General features: G+C 42.2%; 1 protein-coding gene across 1 annotated transcript in view; it reads left to right on the top strand.

The window, feature by feature from the left end:
* LOC145418758 (uncharacterized) overlaps positions 1–18760 on the top strand; it is a 186383-nt gene extending 167623 nt beyond the window's left edge. The window contains exons 12-15 of the mRNA XM_080287093.1: positions 3175–3329; positions 5140–5363; positions 6289–6683; positions 15828–18760. Coding sequence (XP_080143219.1) covers positions 3175–3329; positions 5140–5363; positions 6289–6683; positions 15828–16250 — 1197 coding nt within the window. The 3' untranslated portion in view covers positions 16251–18760. The remainder of the gene's footprint in view (positions 1–3174; positions 3330–5139; positions 5364–6288; positions 6684–15827) is intronic.
* The last annotated feature ends 2225 nt before the right edge of the window (positions 18761–20985 follow it).

Here is a 20985-nt window from a genome sequence, read left to right as displayed (position 1 = left end):
CCCTTACTGTCAGCTGTTTTCCTTGCAGCATCAGCAATTAAAAATGCATATTTCTCTTACCAGAATTTGGTAAAAACAGACATCCATCTCAAAACATTCGAGTGCTGTGAAAACATCCATTTTTGGTCTTAACACTGCTGCCTCGTAGTCGCTATGGTACACACACACACACACGCACACATGTACACACACATGCAACATTCGCTCGCCTCTGAAACATTTACATCAGTCCGTTTTGGAGTACCCAGTGGCTTTATTATATGCCAAAAACATCAAAATGTATTTGGTTGTTCAATATAAATATCATCACTTAAGGACATGAAACATCTCAAACAATTTATTCATCCAAACATCGTCAGTGCAAGACTAAAGGTGTACAGCACCATTGATCCTAAATTTTCCATGGTTGCATCTGTCATGATCACCTAAAACCTATATTCACTTCATATTACTGACATGGTGAAAATTTCACTCGTCTTCAAATCCTGAGAATTCATCACTACTTCCCCCGAGTCCTGAAGCATCACTGGAAATCATCACCACGGTCATCATCACTGTTTCACTGTCACTCATACAGTAAATGGTCCTCAGTACCATCCATTGAATTGCTTATACCACACTTCATACGACTTTAACTTGGCAATCGTTTTAACTGAGCACAGGCGATATTCAGACTTGGTGCATTTGATACAGCCCACATTAACCTCCTCAGTACATGTTTCCTGAACTGAATAAAATCATATGGCGAGCATGAATAAACTACCCTATAAAATACATTGCTGGGCTGAAGGGATTATAATAAGCGTTTTATCAGTTCCCTAGCCTGACTCTTCCCACTTCTACTTCCGTAACTACACCCACATAAAACTCTCACCTACACCTTAGGATTCTGGTCGTTTCGGCCGTAACGTCCAAAATGGCAAACGATTTTACAACCTAACCTAACCTAACCTAACAAATTTGGACGTTACGGCCTAAATTATCCCCATTGCCGATCATGAGAGCTTTGCTTAGGCAGCAGAGATGCAGAGAGTGAACTTTGTCAATCATTCTGATCGCTTCGTCTGCTAAGAATACAGCAGAAATGGCCGACGTTGATATGAATGCCCGTCAGGCACTGCTATTTCAGATATTGCATCAGTTATGCTACTCAGTGAATTTTATCCTATTTTCATAACAAAATACTGTAATTGGGTGTGCCCTGAGTTGCATAGACATTGCTAAAGTACTTCACTTGGCTGAAAAAGTGAAGCTGTAACTTCGTTAGCTTGCTACAGTAGGGTGTACGCTAGACACTAAACTGCTAAGTTGCTAAACCACTAAACCCCTTGACGGTATTGGCCAGTTGAGCTGAAAACAATCCCGTGAATGCTTTGTGTTCTTGAACTTGCATGTTTTAATATCTGCTGCATATATACACTCACAAAATGTCACAAAAGTAACTGACCTAATTAGCGTTACTGAATTTCCATACGTGACGAATGTCTGTTTTGATGACTTGGCAGTTTCACTAGCCAGCATCTCTCCAGCATGATTGCTTTGCTAGTTAGTGAATGGATGGCAAGCAAAGTGATCATGATTGCCTTTCAGAAGATTAGCAGACAGTTCACCAGTAAGCACGTTAGCCTGCTAGAGTAGGGTGTACGCTAGACACTAAACTTCAGAAGGTTAGCAGACAGTTCACCAGTAAGCACGTTAGCCTGCTACAGTAGGGTGTACGCTAGACACTAAACTGCTAAGTTGCTAAATCACTAAACCCCTTGACGGTATTGGCCAGTTGAGCTGAAAACAAACCGTGAATGCTTTGTGTTTTTGAACTTGTGTGTTTTAATATCTGCTGCATATATACACTCACAAAATGTCACAAAAGTAACTGACCTAATTAGGGTTACTGAATTTCCATACGTGACGAAAGTCTGTTTTGATGACTTGGCAGTTTCACTAGCCAGCATCTCTCCAGTATGATTGCTTTGCTAGTTAGTGAATGGATGGCAAACAAAGTGGTCATGATTGCCTTTCAGGTTAGCAGACAGTTCACCAGTGATCATGTACGTTAGCTTGCTGGAATAGTGCGGATGCTAAACTGTTATATTGCTAAATCGCTAAATATCTTCACGATGTTAGCCAGTTGAGCTGTAAACAAACCCGCGAAAGTTTTGTGTGTGTCTGATCTCGCGTGTTTCTTAAATTTGCTGCATATACACACTAGTGTATATTATTTTTTAAAATAAAATAAAGTCTGCATACTGTAGAAAACACTTGTGGTTGCTAAGCATTGAGATGATCATCTTTATAAGAGTTTGTTCTCAGTGGAGCCTAACTAACCTGCCTTAGTCTAACGTGCAGGACGCATGGGGATATTTTAAGGTAACTTTGAGACAAAAAAAGTGCGTCTTACATGCCGCGAAATACGGTACATGTATTTCCACTTGTATATATAATTAGTGAAAAATAAATGCTAGCTTTATGAATTTGGTAATGAAAAGTTAAATTTGGTAATGAAAGTTGAGGAGATTGGTAATGTGGCCATTGCGATCTGGCAACTCTGTTACCCCGCCATCATCAACAGTCAAAGCTTAACTCCGATCGAGAGCAGATACTCATAACAGTGCAAGCCACAGGTGCTTGTTTTTTGTGAATAAACAGTGAATAAACTGCAATACCTTGCCACTAGAACACACAGGAATTTACAGTGTTGTGCAGTGTTAAGAAATTAGAATTTAGAGTGCAGAGGATTAACTGTGGACTGCAAACTGGCGGTTCAAACCAGTCCAAGAGCAAGGGACTTGTAAGTACCCAGAATGTTTAATATTGTATAAACTCACCTCTAAAACCTCATTATATGGTTCTTTTGCATTTATTTCAGTCTTTTATGTCCCTTATTGGTGTGATTTGGGTCTTAAATAGGTGCAATGCATGTCCAGAGGGAGTTGTATAGGTGTTTTTCAGAGTTAGGGTCCATAAGTACAAGTCCATAAACTGGGGCCCAATATCCGGACAGGACCACTATCCGGACCTGCCTATGGCTCTATTGATCCGGATATTGGAGGGGTTACTGTACTTTTTTTTTTTTCATTCCTAGGTGGAGTTAAAAGTACTGATGATGATGGTGGTGGTAATATTAGTGTAACATATCCTGTTTTATTTATTAATTTATTTATTTTTATTCCCCAGCCTGAAGAGCACACGATGGACTCTGATGAGTTTGAGATGAGAGCGCCGTACATTCCGCTCAGTAATGAGTACTTGACGTTCGACCCCGATGATCTCTTTCTGGGAGCCGAACCCGAACCCATGTCACTACATAAACACACTGCCTCAGCCAACAGGTGCGTTAAGTGAGGATGGTAATGCTACTGTAAAAATAAAATAGTAATAATAATAATACATGTAGTGATAATAATAATAATTATATTATTAATAACATTAATAATGATCTATCCATCCATTCATCATCCAAAGCTACGTTGCACCACGAGGAGCATAGGAGCCCGGGGCTAGGCAAGTTGGTCCTGAGATTTAAGATGAGAGTGACTAGCCTCACTCATCCCTGAGTGGCATTATGTGAGCAGTAAACCCCAACCACCCCATGGATATAAACCTTGACCTGCTCAATCTGATTGGAGTGCCTTAATTACCCACTAAACCACCAGGCGCCATAATTTGGTTATATGGTTATCACTCAGCGTAGTAAATGGTTTCCTGGTGTACAGGAAACCATTCAGCTCATCACTCAGTGTAGAGTCACCCACAGGCAGAAGGAACAGGAAAGAATGAAGGAAAGAAAGACAGAAGAGGGAGTGTAAAGTCACCCACAGGCGGAAGGAACAGGAAAGAATGAAGGAAAGAAAGACAAGAGGGAGTGTAAAGTCACCCACAGGCAGAAGGAAGAGGAAAGAATGAAGTAAAGAAAGACAGAAGAGGAAGGAAGGAAAGGAGGGAGGTGAGGAAAGGGCAGACACCTGAAAGATCACTACATTGAGTGGATAATAATAATAATATCCAAGCTGGAAGTTGCCTCAGTAAATAAACATGGAGCTTCAGCCACCAAGTGGGTTAAGTGGGGATGATGATGATGGTGATGATGAATGATGATGATGATGATGATGATGAAAGTGATGATGATGATGATGTCAAGTTAATTTTTTTTAATGCAAGGAAGAAGAAACCAAAGGCTAGAAGTCAGCAAGATTGTTTCCTTCAGGAAAATAAAAACAGTTTAAATGACTGGAGGCAATAGGCTGTTGGAAATACAGACAGAGAAAGACAGTTCCATAGTTGACCTGTTGTGTAAATGAAAGACTGGGAGTAATGGTTAACTCTTGCATTAGAGAGTTGGACAGAAAAGGGATGAGAGTTTGGTACTAGGTGGTCACAACATTCCCACACTACAGTATAATACATCATCATACGGGTGTCTTTAAGATGCGTTATTAAATCTTATTACACACCTTGGATTTATTTTTTGTATGTCATAGGTGTGGGCATTCATCATCCACTCACTTGATGTAGCACTGGCCTCATGTGACGCAACACTGAGTGGCAAGGCAAATAGTTTCATGTAACTCAGGAAACCATTTAGCACACTGGGTGGTTTGAGCATAAGTGAGATTTTGTCTGGTTTTCTCATTGATTAAGGAAGCCTGGTTGCACTTCTTCCTAGGTGATTTATTTTTGGATATGACTGGGTACTATCCTTTTGCACAGTGTTTATGCAGAGAATGGTGATAGTGGAATGATTGATGTACCAGAGATGGAGAGTAAGGTGTCTGTCTATCGCCAGACGCCTTAATCCCGTAAGGGGTGGCCACAAACAGATCACCTCCATGTTGCCCTGTCCCCTGCCATTTCATTGCTCTGCTCCCAGTTCACATCCCCCTCTCTCATATACCTCTCCACTCCATCCCTCCACCTCATGCTTGGCCTCCCCTTCCCGCTCTCCTCGTCCACCTCACTCACATACACTCTCCTCGTCAGTCTCTCGCTCTCCATCCTCTCCACATGTCCAAACCACCTCAGTGTGTTTCTCCTAACGCTTCCTATCGCATCCACATCCACACCACAATGCAAAATAAGTAGCATAGGAATATTATTAGGGAGCCTCGTCAACTGATGCGAACACTGGTCTTTGTTTATCAGGGATGGGCGATGCTGTAGTGGTGTGAGTGAGAAGGAGGACTCGAGTCTGGCCCAGCTGCTGCGTGACACCGACCCCCCCATGACCGGCGGACACTCGCGCAGCCTGCACCCCAACACCTCCCCCGGCACACAGCGCAACCAGTATTACCAGAACAAGTTTTTGGATGGAGGAGGCAACTTTGTTGACCCTAATAAAGTGTTGCCAGGACATTATGCTGGCAAAGGTGGGCTGATATCTCTCTCTCTCTCATTGATCAGATATATCCACACTGTCAAACTAAAATACATACATTATACTGTACAACACTGTGAATCAACTGAACCATTGTTTTGCCCTGAGAGACATCATTCAGCCACAAACCAATCATCCCCCTGCTCTACTGACCAAACCATCCCAAAACCTGTATGATAATTACTGAAGGCAGTTAAATCTAACATATAACAGGGAGGGGGAGACAAAGGATGAGATGGAGGGATGGAGTGGAGAGGTATATGAGAGAGGGGGGTGTGAGTTGTGAGTAGGACAGTGAATGGCGTTGGACAGGGCGACATGGAGGCGATTTGTTTGTGGCCACCCCTTATGGGATTGAGATGACTGGCAGTAGATAGATAGACAGACATAACAGTTTCACATCATTATACCATGGCTGTATTTTCTCTAACCACTGATGTTTCCACTCACTGTATTATGCTTATGAATCCACACATATTCATGATGGAAAAATTTACAATAATCAGCTGAAAATTTACATACAGCCTGCCAAAAAATTATAAAATCAGAGCTCCATCAGTCGGTATTGCCTAGTGTGTCTTGTGCTTCTGTCAGCTGTATGTAACCAGTTCCTGCACATTTAGCCAAAAACCCATGAGCCATTCACTCACGTGTTGAACCACCCCACTGACTGCACCATCACTGCCCTCCCCTGTGGTGCATGATATTGTCCTCATCATATATTTCATTAATGGTTTTCTACTCAATTGTGTCATCATTATATTTTTCCAAGTTGGTTTTGGTGTATGGTTTTGTCCTCATTATATACAGTACAGTACTGTATTTCATATTTAGAATGATGTATGATTTTGTCGATGTAATATACTGTACTGTATTTCATATGGTAATTGTTATGGTGCGTGGTATTGTGCCAACAGATGTAGAGGGTGGAGGTGGTCGTAGCCACTTAATGGATCCGCCGCCAGTGTTGGTACAAGAGACGGTGGATCCGCCGCCACCATTACTGCCCCTGGACACCCAGCAAGCCTCAGTGTCGGTGAAGCGAGGACATTCCCCGCTGTCCTCGCCCACCCTCACTCACAAGAAGCTGTGTTCGCCGTCGTGCCCAGACAGCTTGGCACAACCCGGCGGGGATGGCGGGGGCGAGTCGGGCGGGGTGCGGCTGCTGACCACGCCCTACGCCCCCACGATGCAGCAGCTGCTGGTCAGCAAGGAACCCATCACCGTGCGTGGAGGCCGGCCGGTGGGAGGGGTGGCAGCCTCCAGGATCGCAATGTCAGAAAAAACCCACTCGGTGCTGCGCAACCTGCTGGTGAGTGGCCGGGATGAGTCGGCGGGGTACTCAGTATCAGCACCGGGCAGCCCCGCATCCGCCCCATCCACCCCAGCCCCCTCCAGCCAGGCCACAGGGGGCAAGGTACAGGGATCACTGCATTACATCACAAATTCAAACTTGTTGTTGTGTCATATGCTGTTTGATTCAAGTACTGGCTAGAACATTTAGCACAGTTTTTTGTAGGGCTTTTTGTGTTTTTAGTAAAGTTACCACCACTATTTATTTCTGCATTAATAAGGGTGTTGTATATTTAAATGCATGTTGTGTACTTAAACTTGGGACAACAATTATAAACAGACATGAGGCATGAGTGTAGCATGTTGTTAAGAAGTCATGAAGACCCAGTGGAGGCATGTGTTGCCGTACTGACACAATACAGTAGTTTGTTTATTGTGTTGCCTAAAATATGATGCTAAATGTTCTTCAGTTCTAGTATCCAGTTTAATTCACAGTGGCCATGTCTTGTTGGATTTAAGCAGTTGTGGGCTCGTATTCTCCCCAGTGTAGCAGGATTTGTATGCATTTTTAAAAACTAATTTGGCCTAAAAATTCCTTCTCTCCATCTTAAATGCTGATATGTAATGAAAGATTTATATTGTACATGAATTTGATGCTAGTCAAGAAGAAGTGCTATCGGAACTAAAGCTATAGCACTTTTTTTTTTTTTTTTTTTGTGAGTTACATGAAATATGCTTCAAAAAGATGATAATCCGGGCCAAGTTAAGGTGAGGGTACCGTAACACCTCTTCCATTGCCAGTGTATTGCTGCATTATACCTCATCAGTATTCTTTTGTATTTTAATTATGCCGTCTGTGTCAGTGCAATATAAACTAGCAAGTGGGATATGCTGGACTCCAAAGGCTAGAAAAAGGAAAACTTGGAAATTAGAATACCAGTGATAGCTACTGAGGAAGCATGTAGCAGACATTTTCATTCATTCATTGCCAGACGCCATGTATCCCAAACGGGGTGGCCAACGGCTTAGAGTTAATTGTTTTACAGGGAGGGGCACTAATCCTCCACCAACCCCACTTGACAGCCTATAGTAAATACAATGAAACTGTTGCTTAACCCTGGTCTGTATGGCTGAGCTGACCCATCAACCACAGGTAAGCAACTGGTTTTGTGAGGCCAGATTTCAGGTGCCGTAGAATACATACACTGTGTAGGGATCTGGTGCCCCTCTGTGGTAGACAGCACCTCGCCAGGGTCAGACCAGGGCCCTTCCCATGGCGAGGTGCAGGGAAATATGAGGAGCTTTGGTTCCTGGGGGGATGTCACAACTGCTTTGCTCCACCCAGAGTACACAGAAAAAGTGTCTGTACATACTCACTGATTGTGAGGATAGGTAGTGTCAACACCCCCCTGTTACATGAAAATACATTTTGAAAAGTACAGGTTTGAGAAATTAGTTATAAATTTGAAAAGTTTATTATACTGAAAATATGTCAATACCGTAGGAGAGAAAATGGAGGTGTTTAAACAAAATAAATCAGTTAAGGAAAAAGCGTTATACACTTTTGCTTTAACTTGGCATAAAATTCTGTCTTTCTGTCTTGAATACTGACTTGTAACAATAGATAAACACTAGAATATGATACAAGTCATGAAGCAGTGCCACAGAAAGGATGTTAAGCTGTTATATTGTCTTTTTCTGCCATTGAGTTACGTGCAATAACCCAGTATGGAAAATCTTGGCCAAAATTTTGTAGAAGTACATTCCTGGTAAGCTGTGGGGAATATGACAGATGGTGGCTGCTAGACACCACACCATCATTGTCTCAGCACCGCACCCCAGCACTTGTTATTAGTGCTAGTTTGCCTGACAGATTGGTTCATTAAAGCACCATTTAGAGGCAGGGTCATATATTTTCCCACGCTTATTGTTTCCTGCAGTTCAGGCAAAACATTACGCTTGGAAAATAATCCCTCCCGGCTCTACTTGGTGCCATATCACCCCAACACTTTACAACATTTGAGTTCGTGCTTGCAGTGACCCTGTGTTGTTTTGTGTGCATTTGGCTTATTGGTTGATTTTTAAGCTTTTTTTTTTTTTTTTAAATATAAATTTTAGCTTCTTTTGTACCTAACTGATGTTCTCTCTGCTTTATTTTTCCAGTTAATTTAAAGCAGATTGAGGTCTTAAATTACAGTGTGTGCATTTTTTCTTGTGTGATGCTTTGTAATGTGTTAATTCATTACAATTAGAGTACAGTGTTGCCATTACATACAGACTGTACTCACTTAACTTTAAGTAAGTACAAATTTAAAGGTACTATAATATTTTTATTACAGTTTTCTTATATATATTGCAGCAGAAGTTATATATAATTCAGAGCCTGTGCCAGCCATGATTTCCAGCCCTGATTTCCACCTGAGAGAGAGATGGGTGAGGAATGGGTAATATAAAATCAATTACAGGTACAGTAGAACTTCAGTTTATCTCGATAGGTTCCTTGAGAGGTTCCCTTCAATCAATTTCATACCAACTTAGTGTTGTTTTAATGAAATAAAATAGTTTGGTAACTGAAACAAAAGGAAGGAATCACCAAACTGAAAGTAGAAGGAGAGGTCTATAAAGATGAGGCAGTGCAAGCTGAAATAATGAACAAATGTTTCCCATCGGTTTTCACTAATGAAAAGGAGTTTGTGGAAGGGGAGGGAGTGACTAGAAATGTTGTGATAAAAGATATAAAAGTGGAGGGACAGGAAGTATATAAATTACTGGAAACTCAAGATGTAAGGAAAGGCCCAGGACCTGATGGAATTTCTAATTGGGTACTGAAGGAATGCAGAGAACAACTGGTGGATAAAATTCAGTTTAATAGTGTGTTCTCTGGAAGAGGGGAAAGTGCCACAAGAATGGAAGAGGGCAAATGTGGTACCAATTGATAAGGGAGGAAACAGGGAAGAACCCCTGAATTATAGACCAGTGTCCCTAACTAGTAGTGTGGTCCCCACACAAAAAGAAAGATATAAACAAGATTCAGAGAATATAAAGAACAGCAACCAAGATGGTCCCCAGTCTGGCAGATCTGTCATACAGAGAGAGGCTGGAAAAGCTGGATTTGCCTTCCTTAGGAGAAAGGAGAAAGAGAGGCGACATGATTGCAGTGTTCAGGACCATGATGGGAGTAGATAAAATTGACAAAGAAGATCTGTTTTTATGGGATAAGAGAGTAGCAAGAGGACATGGAATGAAACTGAAGATGCCAAGCTGCTTGAAGGATATCAAGAAATATAGTTTTCCTTTTAGATGTATAGACCTGTGGAATAGCCTGAACAAAGAGATCGTCCAGTCTAAAAACTTAAACAAGTTTAAAGCTAAATTTGACATACTGAGAAACAGAGATGGGACCCCACGAGCATAGCTCATTTCCTGTATATCACAATTAGGTAAATACATTCACCTAGTATTATTGATAATGCTGAGTTGGCCATCCCTGCAACACACAGGAAGTTGCCTGATGGAGTGTAAGACCAGTGTCACATATGGGCCAGCCTGTTTGTTGTAGTGCCTGGTGAGTGATGGACAGAGTAGGTTTTGTTTAGCACAGGATGTGTGTGCTGTTCTGTAGTAATAGTTGCAGGAAAACTGGTAGTGGAAAAAACATGGTGTTTATGAGTAACCCCAGTCCATCTGACCAACCAAACCCATCAACCACAGGCAAGTAACTGCCCCTGCTGGGCAGTTCTTTACAGTGACCCAGTGTCCCCTAGTGGTAGACAGTGCTGTGCTACAGCGAGGTGTAGGGAAGAGCGTGGAGATTTGAGTCCTGGATGAACACGTCGTTTGCACTATAGTAGGCTTCACATTACCTTTTTATTTGGTTTTATGGTTACCACCCAGCATTATAAATGGTTTTGTGAGTTACAGGAAACCACTAGGCTTATCAGTTAGAGTACAGCCGCCTGAAATTGAAAGAAGAATAATAAAAAGTGGCAGGCAGGATGGGAGAAAGTGAGAGAGAAGGATAGACACACATACAAAAGAAAAAAAAAAGTAGAAGTGAAGGAAGCACTACGTCAAGTGAGTGGATGGTGGCCACCCCACCTACCACGAGAAAAACCATGTAAAGCCTTTACCAGTGTGGATGTGGAGATAGTGTATTACTAAGTGAATGCTGTCAAGAGTTTGTGTGGTGACAGTGAAGTGTGTGGCTCTGCCTGTGAGGTGGTTTGGGGCCATATTATCATTAGTTGAGGGAGCTCCCTAACACCTCTTGCTTAGAGATTTAGTTTGCTTATTACTTCGTACTATCTCATCAGTGTCATTTAAATCATTCCAGTACCACCACATGCAGCATAAGTAACATACAAATTGATATTAACCAGTCATATCCATCAACAAATCATCAAGGAAAGAGTGTAAGGGAGCTTCCTTAACTGACAAGAATATGGACCTCGGAGTGTGTGTGTGATTGAGGCTGGTATTCTCATCAGGTATGGAAGCTCCCTAACACCTTTTCCTTAGTGACTTTTTTTTAAGTGTGGCCAGTTAATATCATTTTGTGCATTTTTTATACAGAGTATGACTAAATTGGAATGATTTCTGTAACACAGAAGAGGACAGTAAGTTGTAATAAACAAAATATATCACTTATTGTCTGTTATGGTGCTTGAAGCTCTCTCATGTGACTTCAGAAATGGACTGTCATGGGAGATGTTGTATGCTGATGACTTGGTGTTAATTGCAGAGAATGAAAGGGAAGCAGTGGAAAGATTTAGGAAATGGAGAGTCAGAATGGGGTACAAGGGTTTGAGAGTAAATGTAGATAAAACAAGTGATGGTATCTAGGGCTGGGGACAGTACTGGCAAAGAAGAGGGAAAGTGGCCACGTACGGTTTATCACAAAGGTGTGGGAAGGATTTCCATCTTGTGCAGTGTCTGTGATAAGTGGTTGCATGAGAGATGTAATGGTATTAGAGGTAGACAGAGATACTGCTGATTTTGTGTGTGCAGTGTGTTGGGGAGAGCTTGTGGAGATTGTCAGGCATGAAAGGATTGATCTTGCTGGTGAGTCTCTTGAGTGTGTGGAAGAATTTTATTATTTTGGGGACATGTTAGGGTACAGGCACACTGAATGTGGCGAGTGGGGAGACTTGAACAGGAAGGGATGAGGAGACACGATAAAACTCACTAAATCTTCTGTGGGTGGCCACACTGAATGAGTGGAAAGCTTTGTCGCCCTGGTTACCCTCCACGCTCATCGCTGCACCATGCAGCATGTTCCAAAATGTCGCACACTGCCTAGCGACATCCTCAGGCATGTCTGCACCAATGAACAGCTTCTGACTATCTGTTGCCCTCAAGGTTGCCGCTTCCTATTTGGACAGGCATTGCGTTGATGCTCACCTTGCCGCTTATCGCTCAACACTACCTCTTTGCTCGTCGCGTTTGGTGTCGCTGTACCCTATGTGCTGGAAGTGGAGCTGGAGCTAGCTGTGTGGCTAGAGTAAGGAGTGGTTGGAGGAAGGTCAGAGAGCTGTTGCCTCTCCTGACATTGAGAGGGCTCTCCCTCCATGCTATGGGATGGGATCTTTGTATGCAGCATGCGTTAAGAATGTAGTGCTGTATGGTAGTGAGACCTGGGCAGTAAAGGAAGAGGATATTCATCGGCTCAAACGTGCAGAAATGACAATGATTAGGTGGATGTGCAGTGCGTCCCTGAATGTGAGGCCTGGGGGGCTAGGATTATGAATGAAGAGTTGAGAGGAAGGATTGGACTGGAGTGTATTGGTGTTATGATGAGTAGGGGTGGACTGAGATGGTTTGGGCATGCTGAGGGGATGGAGGGTAACAGTTGGGTGTGGAAAGTGAGAAGCATGAACATCGGGGGTAGGATTGTGAGAGGCAGACTGAAAAATACCTGGGACAGGGTCATAGAGTATGACCTCAGGGATAAGGGACTGAATAGGGAGGCTGCCAGAGATCAAGCAGTGTGGAGAGCTGCCATTAGGTGAACAAGGCCAATGCATACAAACGTGTTGAAGCCTTTATAGACGATGCGATACAATACGATAGGAAGAGGTGTTAGGGAGCTTCCTCGGCTGATGAGAATGCCAGCCAGTGTGGTCTGTGATAAAGATAAAAGAAAAATTTATAGTTTTAATTATTATTTATTGCAGTTTTTTTTCTTTTGATAACGTGTATGTTTATTAAAAAAGATCTTCCATTCTCAGATTTTTGGGAATTGGAGTGAGGAATTATGTGGAGCTACAGACAGACAGTTACATGGAGAGACACAGTTACATGGAGAGATGCACTGTTACATGGAGAGACAGACAGTTACATGGAGAGACACAGTTACATGGAGAGACACAGTTACATGGAGAGACAGACAGTTACATGGAGAAACAGTTATGTGGAGACACAGATGGTTATGTCTGGTGATAGATAGATAATGAATAGATAGATATAGATAGACAGGTTTTTGTGTAAGGTGATGGGCACATTGACTTTATATTCGTCCATCCACATCTATCTCATCAGGAGTGTAGGGTGCTGGGGCTAGGCTACTCAGGGACCAGCCTCACCTGCCCCTGAGTGGCATTATGTGAGCAGTAAGCCACAACCACCTCTTAGATAGGAACCCTCCACATGTGCTATGATTGAAGCGCCCTGACCCACTTGACCACCAGTGTCATTTGGTTATGGTTACCACCCAGCATGGTAATTGGTTTCCTGGGCTGCAGTTACTCCTTTTGTTGTTCATAATTTTTTTTTTTTTTTACTCAAACTTTGGTCCAAAATTGCCATCCTTCCTTCTTGAATACACACACACAAGGAGTATACATTGCTAGAAATGAAGAAGTGCTTTGGGGAGGATGTAGAGCCTTAGTAGTGTCTTTATGCTAGTCATGAGGAAGTGCTAAGATTGTATTGAAGAACAGAAAGGAAAAATTTTATATAACCTATTACTTTCAATTACTTTTTTTTTTTTTTTTTTTTTCAGAGAGAGAGGGAGAGAGAGAGATTAATATGGCTTTTCTGGCCTCCAAAGTAACACATGATTGTTAGTATAAGTAGTAGTAGTAGTAGTAGTAGTAGTAGATGTACTGTAGTGGTGGTGGTAGTAGTAGTAGTGTAGTAGTGTTGTAATACTAGTAGTGTAGTAATAGTAGTAGTAGTGGTAGTAATAGTAGTAGTACAGTAGTAGTGGTAGTAGTAGTAGTAGTGGTAGTAGTAGTAGAAGTACAGTACCGTCGCATCCAGCACGCGTTAGTCCAGCACGATTCGAGTCCAGCACGGTGAGCAATTAATTAGTATTATTTAATACGATTTAATTACTGCAACACGAGTGTGTTAGCATAACACGCACAGAGCTCCGAGAAGTGGGCCAAATCCGCAGAGTTCACTCTAGCACGATCACCCCCGGTCCAACACGGCCATACTGGACATTCCCATGATGATGATAGCCAATGAAAAACTTCTGATCAAGTAGCCTTCCCCGCCCGCTATCGTGACATGATCGTGTTGCCGCCCAATTAAAAACGCTTCTGGTGTCATGTGATGTTTTGCTTACGCCACAGAGCCACTCAGTTGCATAATTGCATTGGAAGGTGCTTTTTTCTTGCTGCATTTTCTGCCCTTGTTACTGCATTTTACCCTGCTCACGATGCCTAGGAAGCCTTCTGAGAACCCCAAGAAGCGTCGGCACCTCCCTCAGGCCACCAAGCTAGAAAGCATCGAGAGGAAGAAGAAAGGGGAGAGGAAAGATGACATTGCCAAGGCCTACGACATGAATGAAGCCAACTTGATCATAATAAAAAACTAAGACAAGATCCTGGCAGCCGAAGGCTATCACACGGCACTTCATACCAGGTTTGCCGATGATACGATGGTAAATCGGAACGGTAATGTGGTGAAATTGCCGACGATACCACGGGCATTTGGAATTCATCTGGATGGATTCCTGCCGAGATACGACGGGCAAAACAGTGTGACCAAAACCCAGGCGACTCGACAGAGAATGTATCGTACTACAGCATTGAACATTTAGCCTGACACTGAATACATATTAATATTTTAGAATAAATATCAGTCGTTTTGAAACCCTTCTCATCGGCGTGCGTACCAGTTTATTAACAAAGTTGCTTCTCCTTATTCTCTACCGAATCAGCGACAGCGATCACTTTCCACAGTCACGAGACGGGGCTCTGGCAACATTGTGAGAAGCATGCACTTTGCCGAGGATTACAGAGTGCTAGGACAGGCAGAAGCAGGACCTTCCATGGCTGTGGACGAAGATAGTGATTCTGAGTGTGATTTTGAAGGATTTATGAGGGAGGTTTGATTTCGAAGGATTTATGAGGGAGGTTGAGGAGGAGCAACAGCCATTACCTGCTAGTGACGCCAGCAGCTGTCCTCCGGGGACCCAGTAGGATTAACTACAGCCTTGGATACCACCTTCCATTCCCAGCAAGCCCACCAACACTATCCTAAAAGGTTAGTTATCATTCATAGCACAGTACCATTTATTATAATTACTATAGTACCAGTATATGTATAGGTATATGGTAGGTATTTAGGTGACTTTTCCTAGGGTTGCTGACATAATTCATTTTTCCCCATAAGCTCTATTGTTAGTCCAACACGTTTTTGGTCCAACACGTGACCCATGCATGACAATATTACCGTGCTGGACGCGAGGGTACTGTAGTAGTAGTAGTCCCAGGTTCATGTACAAGGTGAACCCAGTGGAGTGCAGGCTGTAGTAGTAGTAATAGTAGTAGTAGTAGTAGTAGCCCCAGGTTCATGTGTAAGGTGAACCCAGTGGAGTGCAAGCTGAAGTTCGCCTCCTGCTGTAGTCCACCGTGGTCCTTTCGGGGGATAGGGAGGGAGTTGAGACGTTTGTATAACTAGGCAGTGGAGCCGCTGTTGGATGGATCAGTGAAGATTGATTTGAAAGTTTAAGTACTGTTCTGTATTTTATGTATTGTGAATTAAGAAATATTATTATTATTATTGAGGCACCTTGTTTTGTGATTCTCTCTCTCTCTCTCTCATTACCCTTACCTCATCCTATCATTAGGCAGGACAAGAGGTTTGTGATGGTGCTGGTGATGCCTAGTGTTGATGTTGTTGTCATTGTTGGTACAGTGTGTGTTTGTTGCAGCCAGTGAGTGGTGACGTGTGTGTGGGCAGTAGTGATGATGGCGGTGGTTTGGCTCCCCCTCCTTGTGTGCCAATAGCCAGAGACAAGATGGCCGCCATGCTGCTGAGAAGCGACGACAGCGACAGGAGGCAGGGCATCGGCCGGCCCCACCCCAAGCTGCGGCTGGTGGCCGGCCCCAGGACTGTGGTGCCGGCTGGCCATCTGGCGTTCAAACTGTCCTCCAGCAGCAGCAGCAGTGGCGACGGCGGGGGCGAGGGGCGGAAGGGTCCGCGTCAGGACCCGCTGCTGCTGATGAACCCAGACACCACCATACCCAACCTGCTGGACCTGACCCAGCAGGACTACGAAGTCAACGCCCCCGCCAACAACTGCAGTCTGCTGCAGGGCGCTGACCTACTCATGGCGCTGGACCAGAGCCTCTGAGATACACACCAGCCATTATCACTCACATTTACCCTACTCATTTTTACTGTAACTTGGCCAGGAATTAACCTCTCATAAAGACACAATAACAAACTCCTGACTACAAAACAACGAAAGGTTCACACTGGAATATGGCGCCAGTCATGAAGAAGTGCAGTGGAAAGGAGGTTGAACCATAGCACAGTGTTTTTTTTAGGTATTTTGGTTTGTGAAATAAGCAGCAAAAGGAAGAATGTGTGGGCCAAGTTAAGGTGAAAAGAGTGTAGCTGTTGAGGGAACATCCAAACAACATTTCATTACTGTATTCTTTTATAGTTACAAATCAAAATATTTTACTTTTTTTCATATATACCTGTATGTATAAACACTGCACTGGTATAATCTTTAAATATACCAGACAGCCAAACACTGCACTGGTATATCACTTTAAATATACCAGCCTGCCAAACACTGCACTGGTATATGTCTTTAAATATACCAGCCTACCACACTCTTGTTTCTCAGCATCAGAGAACAAATATTTCAGTTGATAATGCTGTGTTGTATTAGAGTTCCATTCATGCAGTACTGTATTTTATTTCTATAGTTTTATCCGCACCGTCAGCCACATAACGTAGCCTTGGCAGAATTTGTCGTAGACTCTTGTGCTTAAACCCAAAATTGCAAAGTGGAATACAGACCACCAATTTTGATGACGATTTTTGAAGTGGACGATGGTGGAATATATCTGGCCTTCCTATATGGCTGCTGGCTGCATTCTGTAATATGGGATGCAGGCTAACCATACCTAATAACCTCTTCATTAATGACCTTCAGTAATTAACTGTTACTCCCAGTCTTTCATTTATGCAACAGGTCAACTCTGGAACTGTCTCCCTCTGTCTGTATTTCCTACTTTCTATGATCTCCAGTCTTTCAAACGCAGTGTGTCCAGGCATCTCGAAATGAACGGATCTTGAATTTGGCTCTCTTTTGTATTGTTTTTATTTTTTCTTGGAGAGAATGGTTTGGGGGCTCCTGGCCTTTGGTTCCTTCTTTCTTGCATAAAAAAAATATAGGGGGTATGCACTCCACTTTCCAGTTCAGGGTTTACCCATACGATTTTTAGTTTCAGAGTTTAGTTTCAGTTCAATATATCTTGTACAGCCGTGAGCAAAATGTCACCTTCATTTCTCTGCCGGCTGTGTAACTTGAACTGTTTTTATGTGATGGCAATAGAAAGCATGGCAAAACAGGGTGAGAAAAAAATAGTAATGTCCGATTGCAGTTGGAGTCACACAGGAAAACAGGGTGAGGAAAAAATCAACAACCTCCAATAGAAACAGAAATAACACAGCAAAACAGGGTGAGGAAAAAACAGTAATGTCTGATAGCTGTAGGAATGACACAGCAAAACAGGGTGAGAAAAGAATAACCTCCTTTTTTGGGGAAGGAAGAATGAAAAGTATGGAAGGCGGGACACACACCATCAGAGAACTGTCATTGAACTTTTGCTTATAGCTGTACCTTTGCAAGTACACTCAAACTTCAATTTAAGGGACCTCCATTTAAGGGATTTCGGATTTATGGGACTCCATATTCTACCTGACAAACGGACAGGACCATTCAAAAAGTTCACTGCTTGAAACATTAATATCTTTCTTTATACGGTACCTGTAAAATAATATTCATAATCATATAAATAAGTAAGGTAAGTGAAACAATCATTGCATTTCATAATAAGATTGTCTATACATGTGGTAAAACAATGGACATTTTCAAGTAAGGGACAAGTTGATTCCTCATTTAGTCCCTGAAATCGAGGTTTGAGAGTACTTTTAAATCCTGTGTTTGAGATTATAATTTGTACAGTATATATCATCATTAACAAGTACAATGTGCTGGGTGGGAATTTTGTACAGCTTGTTGTACTGCCCATCAGAAAACACAGAAAACAAAAAAAATCAGAGGCATCTTGAAATTTGGTTACCTTGGGTGTGTATGATCATCAGTTACATTTATTTTATTTTATTTTATTTTTTTCAATAGAGGAGTCACCTGTAACACAAATACCTGATAACTGAGATGGTCCAGGAATCTTTATTTTTTTATCAACTTTCAGAATCTCCATCAAGGTAATCAAACGCATCCCAAGCCAGTGTCCGGAAGCTTCTTATGAACCCAGCCAGTCCAATATGGCTTCGATAGATTTTGATTTTGTTCTCATGTATGCTAAGAAATCCATGGCAAAATAAATAAATAAAAAAATCAAAGCAGCTGTGTCTGGTCTGATGCATTTTCATATATTGGATGCCAGCCCAGGTCCTAACCTTCTGTTTTGTATCATTTTTAAAGACTCCGACATACTTCCATGCGTCGGCCTTGGTCACCTGATGGCAGCTGTCCACACTGCTTGATCTCTGGCAGCCTCCCTATTCATACCCGTACCTCTGAGGACAGACCACCACTTACTTGTACAGTTGTGGTGTTCTGGTATTAAATATATGAATTCAGTTGAGTGCAGCATAGCGTTGTCAGGTTATCAGGAGTCCTAACACCTCTTCTTAGTGGCCTATCTACCTACCTATCTGTCTGTCTGTTTGTCTGTCTATATATCTTTATCTGTCAGTCTTTCTGTCTGCAGTATCTGTCTGTCTATCTGTGCATCTGTATCTCTCCAAGTATCTTTGTCTAGTTATCTATCTGTCTAGTTATCAATCTGTCTGTTGCCAGATGCCATAATCCCTTAAAGGGTGGCCACAAACAAACCACCTCCTTGTTGCCCTTTCCTCTCATCTGCCATCAGGATGCTCTCCCTCCAACACACACTCCTCTCATATATCTTTGCACTTAATCCCTCCATCTCTTCTTTGGTCTTCTTCACCTCACCCGCACACTCTCCAAGTCAGTCTCTCATTCTCTCCTCTCCACTCTATCCCACCACCTCATCCTTGGTCCTTTCCTCCTCCTTGCCCCCATCCACCTCACCCACATACACTCTCCTAGTCAGTCACTCATTCTCCATCCTCTCCATTTTATCCTCCATATCATCCATGGGCTTGTATTCTCATTGAGTATGGAAGCTTCCAAATGCCTTTTCCTAAGAGATTTATTTTGCTGTATTACACCTTACTGTCCTCTTCCATGTTATGTAAATCCTTCCAGTATTGCCATACTCTTTATAAATAACATACAAAAGGATATTAACCAGCCATATCCAAAAATAAAGCACTAAGGAAGAAGTGCTAGGGAGCTTCCTTACCTGATGAAAGTACAGGCCTAAGTGGTTGTGTGGATGCCACACCCTGCTTCCCCAGTTAGTGATTCATTCTGCACATGACACCTTGGTATTGTCTCGTGTGTCACTAAACCAAACTATGTCAGTATTAAGACAGGCTAAATAGTCTACTTGGGAATGTTAAGGGATAATAAGCTGGGCCAGATCCAGCATTTTGAAAAGGGGGGGGATGTAATTTCATGTGGAGGCACCAAAATTTTGAAATCTATGCATCTACCTATCTATAGCCAGATGCCTTAATCCCGTAAGGTGTGGCCACAAACAAATCACCTCCATGTTGCCCTGTCCCCCTCCATTTCACTGCCCTGCTCCTAACTCACACTCCCCCTCTCTCATATACCTCTCCACTCCATCTCTCCATCTCATCCTTGGCCTCCCCCTCCCTCTCCCCCCCTCCACGTCACTTACATACACTCTCCTCGTCAGTCTCTCACTCTCCATCCTCTCTGCGTGGCCAAACCACCTCAGTGTGTTTCTCCGAACGCTTCCTATCACATCCACACCAAATCCCTCGTCTCATTTAAATAATTCAGTGATAAAGTTAATGGAAGGTGTTTATTGCATATCACTTTTCCCCCCCCCCCCCCCCCCCCTTTTTTTTTTTTTTTTTTTTTTTTTTTTTTTTTTTTTTTATAGTAATCATGGGTCTGCCAGATGCCCCAGAGGCTTAAAAAAATCCATGCCTGATAATCAAAATAAATCACTAATGGAGACATGATATCAAGTCCTGTGCTGCTTCAAAATCCAGCGGTTTATCTGGTGGGTTTGTAAGAGTTTCCTGCCCCTTATATATCTACCCGTAATAGATAAAATAACATGTATCAGGTCAATGCAATGGCACTGTATGTAGAGTACAGTATGTCACATTGATAACAGGTGTGCTTATCACGCTTACGTAGTCTATCTTGGTTTATGTTCCTATAAACTGAGATATGGGTATAAAGAACAGCATGCGGTGAAATATTGCCTTATTAACATCTACATAAGGTAAATATTTCTGTCGTAACATCTGCAGTAAGTTAAATATTTCTGTCATAACATCTACAGTAAGTTAAATATTTCTGTCATCTACAGTAAGTTAAATATTTCCTTCATAACATCTACATTGGTTAAATATTCCTTTATAAACATCTACAAAAGTTGAATATTCCTTCCATAACATCTACAGTAATTTAAATATTCCTGTCATAAAATCTACAGTGATTTAAATATTTCTTTTAAGTATTACAGTAATTTAAATATTTCTTTTATAACATCGACAGTGGTAAAATATTGCTTTATAAACATCTACAGTAATCTAAATATTTCTTTTACAACATCTACCTTGATCCTTTGTTATATGAGAGCATTTTTCACAGTCCTGTCATAGTTTGTTGTAGGGAAAGTCTCTCTCACTACTCCTGTGTTATACGGTGATACATGTAACAGTATAATTCCTTTGTTATACTCTTTAACATT

This window comes from Coenobita brevimanus, chromosome 116, assembly GCF_032717465.1.
Source record: "Coenobita brevimanus isolate Jiangsu-jjx chromosome 116, ASM3271746v2, whole genome shotgun sequence".
Classification (NCBI taxonomy): domain Eukaryota; kingdom Metazoa; phylum Arthropoda; class Malacostraca; order Decapoda; family Coenobitidae; genus Coenobita; species Coenobita brevimanus.
The sequence above is the reverse complement of the archived record's forward strand: the minus strand, read 5'-3'. Positions and strand labels throughout refer to the sequence as shown.